The sequence below is a fragment of the Triticum aestivum genome, chromosome 1A (genome assembly GCF_018294505.1).
Source record: "Triticum aestivum cultivar Chinese Spring chromosome 1A, IWGSC CS RefSeq v2.1, whole genome shotgun sequence".
Taxonomy (NCBI): Eukaryota; Viridiplantae; Streptophyta; class Magnoliopsida; order Poales; family Poaceae; genus Triticum; species Triticum aestivum.
In genome coordinates, this window is record NC_057794.1 from 437,250,149 (window position 1) to 437,258,284 (window position 8,136).

At 48.2% G+C, this 8,136-nt stretch overlaps 1 protein-coding gene across 3 annotated transcripts in view; it reads right to left on the minus strand.

Annotated features, from left to right (window-relative positions):
* Window positions 1-6,357: 6,357 nt before the first annotated feature.
* LOC123054518 (FBD-associated F-box protein At5g56370) overlaps window positions 6,358-8,136 on the minus strand; it is a 7,302-nt gene continuing 5,523 nt past the window's right edge. For all 3 annotated transcript variants that reach the window (XM_044478311.1, XM_044478316.1, XM_044478305.1), the window contains exon 5: window positions 6,358-7,082. In XM_044478311.1, coding sequence (XP_044334246.1) covers window positions 6,708-7,082 — 375 coding nt within the window. In that variant the 3' untranslated portion in view covers window positions 6,358-6,707. The remainder of the gene's footprint in view (window positions 7,083-8,136) is intronic.

Below are 8,136 nucleotides of genomic sequence, written 5' to 3' on the forward strand. Positions count from 1 at the left end.
GAGGGGCGCGACCCTGGTCAGAGGCAGGCGCGGCGGCGTGTAGGCGGCAGCAGGCCAAGACGGGCGCGGTGGAGGCGCGACCATGCGCGGGCGGACGAGCAGGGGGCGTGGCCAGGGTGTGTGGCCAGGAGCATGGGGTGCAGCAACGGGCGCGGCGACCACGAGCCCGTCGGGAGCTCGAGCGCGGGGGTGTGGCGGCCTACTACAGGGGGATTCGAGGGGGAAGCAGAGGGGGAAACGACGAGGGTCTCAACTTGGTGCGGCAAGGAAGGTAAGCAAGCTTGGGGGAGCACCGAAGATGGTGAATCGAAGACGGCGACCGAGGAGGAAGACGAAGAGGAAGGCGACGATGTCGGGCGCCCCAACTCGAATCAAGGCACTGGGAAGACGAATCCGTCGATGGCGGTCCTCCTGGACATAGTTATACGGCGAGGGAGGCGCAATGGCTGCGCAGGCGGCGGTGACAGGGCGATGATGGCGCTTGGGCGAGGGGAAGAGCGCTGGAGAGGGGGGTAAGGACGGGCGCGAGTCCTCGAGGCGTGCGGTGGCCTCCGTATCCACCCCGGCGCACTGTAGCGACGCGAGGGGGCGAGCGGGTGCGGTGGAGACGTCGAACTGGCCTCGGGAGCACTTGCGCTTATAGCTGGCCAAACGGGCCATGCTAACTGGGCCGGCCCGGTAGCACGCAGGAACGGCACGGCCCAGGCACGGCACGGCCCGGGCTAAACGGGCCAGGCACGGCACGCGGCACGCCATGGGCCGTGCCTGGGCCTGGAGGCTGGGCACGCGAACCGGCACGGCACGGCCCGTTTAACTTTTTTTTGAAATATATAAATAAATATGTCCTATATAAATACTTACTTCCTCCGTCCCATAATATAAGAACGTTTTTGTCACTAGTGTAGTGTTAAAAACGTTCTTATATTTTGGGACAGAGGGAGTAGTACTCTAATATGTTCAATAATTTTGTAATGCATGCGTACATTTGTAGTGCTCTAATATATTTCTTTCTATTTCTTTTAATCTTGTAGTATTTCTAGAGCATAGCTTGTACTCTTTTACTTCTTTGGGATGGAAGGTTTTAATGAGGCAAGCGCTAATAAAATTCTAGATTTATCCCAGATAATACTCTACATTTTTTGGAATTTTTTTTGCTGTACAGAGGGGAAAAACACGCCAGCCGAAGTAAATATGCGCCAGGCGGCCCAGCGTGCGATAACGGGCCGGCGTGCCGCGTGCCGGCCCAGATAGGCTGCGTGCCGTGCCTGGGCTGCGAGCTCCCGCCCATGGGCCGGCACGGCACGGCCCGGCTAATAATCGTGCCATGGCGGGCCGTGTCGTGCCAGGCACGATTGCCGCGGGTCGGGCCGTGCCGGCCCGTTTGGTCAGGTATGCTTGCGCTTCATCCAGCGGTGGGAGGAAGGAGAAAGGCCGAGTTGGGCCGGGCCAGGCTGCGCGGTGGCTGCACAGGCCCAAGTGCAAAGTGGCACTGGTCTTTCTCTTTTTTTACTTTTTGTTTTGCTTTTTCTCCGCTACTATTTTCATTTAGTTTAGCTAGTAAGAGATTTTTGCACAATATGAAACTTGGCACAAAAATACATGGCAATATTCTGGGTTGGCTCAAAAAGTTTGGGGGCAATTAGAATTTTGTAAGCATTTTTAGAAATTGAAAAGGTTGGTTAAATGGCTGTTGGATCTATTTTAAAATAGATTGAGGACACTTTAATAACTCAATTAATGTTGGTTTATTCATGACAATTAGTTAGTTAATATTTGCAATATTATGAACACTTTTCTTTTTATTTGAATTTGAATTTGAATTTGAGTTTGATTTGGAACAAAGTGATGACTAGAAAAATAATTGTGATAACTTGGCAGTCATTAGCAAGAGACTACTGTAGAATGACAACAGGGTGTTGCAGTCCCCCTCTTCCAATGGGCGACACCACCATCACATTGCCTGAATTAGTCACCCCTTCTTCCAATGGGCCGCAACACCACCGCTCTGTCGCCACATCACCCCGTTTCACCACTGCTGCTTCGTCCCGCCCCGCCGGCCGAATCTGACAGCTACCGTCGTCGCGCTGCGCCGCTCCGTTGGATCCGCCACCATGTTCTTCCACTCGGCTGCCGCTGCTAACGATGTTGTCGAAACACACGCCAAAGAGCTACTAGCTTCCGTGGCGATTGACTGCGGTACTTCAGCCGCTATGATGCCGAGCTGGAGTGCGATGACCAACGACATTGGCTTGGCACCTTCCCGTTGACGGAGTCCCCCGTGCGCACCTTTCACATCAAATGTTTGAGGTTCGACCAACCTCAGAGCAAGACAAACTTCCCAGAAATCAAATCTCGGGAGGTGGCGGAGTTCATCAGCCCATCGGTGAACATTGTATCACGCGCGGCGAAGAGGGACACCCACATCATCCTCGAACAGGAACACCTGGGAGAGCAATGAGGTGACGATGGAGAGGTTCGGTGTGGAAAATCCACGCCTCATGCAGGCGGAGACATAGTGGTCTTGGAAGGGGGACAATGAGCGCAAGAAGGACGAGGCTGGCCCCTCTAGGGCGATCAAGCTTGAGTCCGACGACAAGGTTGAGCCTGACGACGAGAGTGAGGAATTCAGTACCTCTAAGGAGGAGACCATGGCACTTTGGAACACTGTCGACACACGGTCTGACAATCCGTGGCAGAGCTAGGAAAAAAAAACTGGACGGGCCATCCTAGAGGAGAACACAAAAATAATATTTTTGAACTACACTAATTCAACATGCATTAGCTGGGTACATGTGCTTGTGCAGTGCTGGTTGCCGTAATAATATTTGATGTTTACCAGATAGTACAGTGCCCCAGCTGCATGTGGGATTGACCTAGTTCAGGGCTAGCTAGCTAGCTAGGAGCCTACCTCAGAGCATCTCCAACAGCCGCCAACGCGTGGCGCGCTAAAAACCAGTTTGCAACGTGCTGATCGCCTGGTTTGGCGCGGCGGGCAGCACTGGCTCCAGTAGCCGCGGTAAAATGCGGCGCACGAAAATGCAGCGCGCGTGTATAGATATTTTGTTCATAGATAAAAGACCATACATAGTTTATAGCATAGATTAAAAAACGATACAAAGATATTTTACATAGTTCATAGCATAGATAAAAAGAACTACAGTGCAACTACATAATTAAACAACGGTGCAACTAGATAAACAACGGTGCAACTAGAACTACTCCGAGTCGTCCTCATCATCACCCTCGCTGGTGTTGTCTGAGGTAGAGATCCACACGTCCTCCCACCGTTCATCGTCGGACGTGAAGAACGACTTCCCACCGGCGTTGACGAGATCGCACTGCGATATGACCAGTGCCTTCCGCCGATGCTGGTCCGCCCGCTCCGCGCGACGCCTTGTCGTCCTCTCCGCCCAGAAGGTGCGCTCGTTGGCGACGTCCTCCGGGTGGCGCCGAAGCCACTCCGCCATGGCTCGCTCGTCCTCCTCGGCAATGAGGAGGCGGCGATGCCGCCGACGGTGCTCCGCACGGTCCAGGTCTGTGATAAGACGAGGAGGAGGGGCGATGGCCTGCGCCTACTCGCGCGTGTAGACGTCACGGAAGTTCATCTGCGAGCGAGGCCTCTCTAAGCGCCACGCCGCCGCGTCGTACGCGCGGGCGGCCTCGTGCGGGGTCTCGAACATGCCGAGGCCAAGGCGGACTTCGCCGGACCGGATCTCAGCGTAGTACGCGCCGGAGGGGCGCTCGCGGACGCCGCGGTAGCCCGAAGATGACCGGCGGTGCGGCGGCATGGTGGCGCGATGGTGGCGGGGCGCTGAAGCGGCGAGGAAGCAGAGAAAGCGGCGAGAAAGCAGAGGAAGCGGCGAGGAGGTGGGGGAGAGCGCGTGTGGTAGTGTGGAGCACCGTGTGGCAAGCGCCGCAATTTATAGGCACGTCGGAAGCGGTGCGCCAAATCTACCGTACGACCGACAGCTTTCTCCCCTGCGCACGCAAACGTTTACCGCGCGCTTGTTTCCCGCCTCCGCTGAAGCGCGCGAAAACTTCCCGCGCGTGCTAAATGGGCATTTTACCGCGTGCGCGCGTCTTTTGGCGCGGCTGTTGGAGATGCTCTCACAGAGTGGTGCCGGAAGCAAAGGAAATTCAATACTGCATGCAAGGACATGAGCGACCGAGTGTTGGACTGGACACAGTGGCGGAGACAGGGGGACCAGCAGGGGCCCTGGCCCCCCTAACGTCATTCATTTAAGTCTAATATGCATGTTAAGAGATGATAAATTGTTGCTAAAATGATGAATTTTGATGCACTGGCCCTTCCAAACCAGGCTTAACTACACTTGGCCTCCCTCATTGACATTTCCTGGCTCCGCCACTGACGTCTGGACATGTGTAGTATAAAATTTTCTTGGAGGGCGGGCAGGCTACGGTCTGCTTTTGCCCTCACGTAGCTCCGCCGGTGCTGACAATGACGATGACGAGTAGTATGCGCGTAGGAGTACTCTCTGTTTTAAGTTTGAATGTTTGGATGTTTAGATCGTTGCATGTCTGAATCTTTGAGTGTTTGGGAGTTTGCATTTTAGTATGCAATGTGAAGTGGTTTCGATGTTTGTTTGAAAAAAAAAATGTTGGCCCTATTTTAGGGCACCCGTTGAAGATGGACATTTTTTTGTACCCAAAAAATTATTTTTTGATGCCTCAAATTTACTCTAAACACTTGTGCCGTAAAATAGGACAACTATCGAAGATGTTCAAAGAATCGAATGTGATGTTTTTTTTTAATTCACTGCACAGAAGAGGATCGGGATGATGGTGGCACTTGAAGGTCGCGTGGAGATGCATGCCGACGTTGAGGCTAAGCAGGGCCGTGCCTTCAAAATTCAGGGCCCCGTGCAAAATGAAAATTAGGTTATTTAAAAAATATAAATTAAAATATTTTGTATAGATATTGCGATGCTACAGATTTTTTTCAGCGAATTAACAGTTTATCTTAAAATGTAAATCTACCCAACAAGAAAATATTAATGAAATATCAGAAAGAACAAATATTATCAGAGTAGAAACTAATTAGAGGGGTGAAAGGCTGGAGACCATGAATGGCAGCACATGCGACCGGATCGCTCTACTAAGAACCATGTAGTGCAGTGAATGAGAAACAAAAATACGGAGCGAGAGAGAGAGGCGTGAGGTTGGCCTGAAGGGTTTCATGTAGTCCTTGGATTTTAGGGTGAGTCCTTTTCATTTATTTTGCTCTTAAAAGCCCATTAGTACCACCGATCTCTGATTTTGAGGGCCCTGGAATTTGGAGGCCATGTGCAACTGCTCCAGTTGCACATGCCAAGATACGGGCCTAAGGCTAAGAGGGTGCTTGAATACGTTTTAGTCTCATGACTAAAAGTAGTAGGACTAAAACTTGCTACCATCATCCATGCTTGGATCTAAATACTAAAAAAATTAAAATTAATTTAATAAGCATTTATTATTCTCCAAACCCTTCAATCCAAAACTCGTCTGTGTTAAAGAAGAAGAGTTAAATGAGAAGAGAGAGGACTAATCCACATTTTAGGAGAGGTACATCTGACTAAAAAAATTTAGTTTCAAGACTAGTTTTAGCCCCTCTTTAATCAAGAGTGCTTGAAACTTTAGCCTCTTAAAAAAACTATTTTTAACCAGGCTAAAATAAGTCACTTGGATTCAAGCATCCTCTAAGCTTGCTCACATATCCGCAATGGAGAGGAGGTGGTGGCCATTACGCGGGGTGGGGAGGAAGACACGCCGATCCGCTGGCTGCGAGCAAGCTTTAAACAGAGGGTGCGAAGTGCGAGCATCTACGGTCAGTTCGGCTGACGCGGGCATCATCGACGATAGCACAAGATTCAGATCGTTTGTAGAAATGATTTTCATAAAAATTAATACACCAACTTTTCAAACGGAAAAGCTAACTAGCGCCTCTTTGTTGGGAGAGCATGGCAGGCATTTCGAATGTTTTTCCTGGCAGAACAAAAATGTCATGTTGTTCTGAAGAAACTGTCACCCCTGATCAACTAAAACTGTCATAAAAACATTTGCAAATGCCAGCCCCTCCCAGGGAACAGTGTGCCAAAGAGAGTCCTTTCTCAAATTGGACAACGTACTTTCAGAAACAGCAACGAAAGAAAAATCAAGTAGACTTACTTCCCAAATTGATATTGTTACTGAAAATGATTACACAAAACCATGTCATGCTTAAATTCATGTATGACGCTCACTTCCCAAATTGGTATGGGTACTGACAAAAATTGTCACGCAATAATGTTGTGCATAAATTACTGTTTGCCGCCGCCACAAGACTATTAAAGTAGCTACAAAACCATCATCACCAAATAATAGTTGAATTGTAACATTTGTATAGAATTGTATAAAGCAAACACTCTCATGCTAGCCCGTGCATGAGTTGACGACTGTAATTTAAAATTACACACAATCGACATTGCTTTTAGGCATCCGCATCAATGTGTCTACAAGGCCATAAGCCAAAATATGGATTTATGGCCTGGCCATATACTACATTATTATTATATACAAATTGTATTTCCAGGGATAAAAGTCTGACCAACCATTCAGAATAAACTTTCCAACTGCGGTGATTTCCTTACTGTGTGACTCATTGTAAGGTAAAAAATGTGACCACACACAACGCATGCCCTTAAAGATCGGTGTACAACATAGCATGGACATCAGAGTTTGGAAATATGGCACCGATCACAGGGCTTCAAAACCTCGACATTAACACCGTCGGGAACTTGCCCCTCAACATGTCTTTTGATAGCCTTGACACCTTCAAGGGCATCCATGACTGCTTCTCTATCCATATTTCCACATATGCCTGAATTACCATAACCACTAGTAGTGTCGAGCACAAGGCATTCTAGTGATGAGGAATTCTTAAGAATTTGACATGTTAGCTCAATCAAGCTCTTTGACGAGTTGATTCCAGTGATGGATGCTTTCTTGAGCTTGTCATGGCGGAATCCAGGAATCTTCCTGATATGCCAAGAATCCACATCCAACTTTTGGGAAGTTGGCTCTGGCCTTAAATAATGTCGACTTACCTGAACAACATCAGTATTGATGTACTACCAATTAGGCCTTAAAAACACAGGAAAAAGAACAGGAATTGTAAAATAGAAGAATACAAAACACAGAATCTCGTAGACTTGGGTGTTAGGTTCACAGAAATTCGAATAATACACGAATCCTAAACAAAAGGGTCAAATCGCATGAAAAGAGTATAAATAGCATGTTATTATGCACTGAAGATCTCAGTCCTGTTTTTCATGCGTAGGAATGTGTAAAGGAGGTCAAAAAGAAGATGACACATGAAGAGAATGAAGCATTGAGCACAAAAGCATAGCCCAAGAAAGAGGCAGACAAAGCTCTGTAGCAAGAGAATGGGCATAGATCGACAATGCAAAAGGAGGCCACAAAAAATCCTATAGGAAACAATAAGGGCTAGGAAAGGCCACAAAAGTTGTATAGAAAGGATCCGGACCAGAAAAAGGCTGAAATATAAAGGTTTGATGGACCTGCATGGCATGAGAAACACGAAAGAGCAATGATTTTGGTGGACACATCAGCAAAAAAGGCAAAGCTAGGAAGCTGATGTGATCATGGGTGACAAAGCTATTTTTTCACATCAGAAAATATTTCAAACCGTGCCATGTGCTACAACAAAAAAGGAAGAGGACTTGAGAGTTTCTACTAGTTGCATGTCAACCAAATTGAAGGAGGTGCCTGTTATTTATAAAGGAGAAATTACAAACCAGCTTGTAGTTCCACAAGAAGTAAAGCCAACATTTAGAGTGCCATGCAGATGGATCATGGTTGGTTCATTGTCCGTTCAGATTGCTTAAGAAGAATATATGAATTTCGTTTTCCTTAGTCCAAGAATTATGGTTATGAGACGTGAAGATGTTGAGATCTGAAGGCAATCAGAATTGGCAGATTCCAATCGCGCCGGTTGTTTCCTTCATTTTCCAGTCAAATACAAGTTACGTTCAGGTTGAGTCCTATGATTTTCTCAAGCAAGGACCGTGACTCCGAACGTTTTTTATGGCAAGTTCACTGACGCGAGGATGGCAACTTTCTTTTCGGACGGCAAGTTTC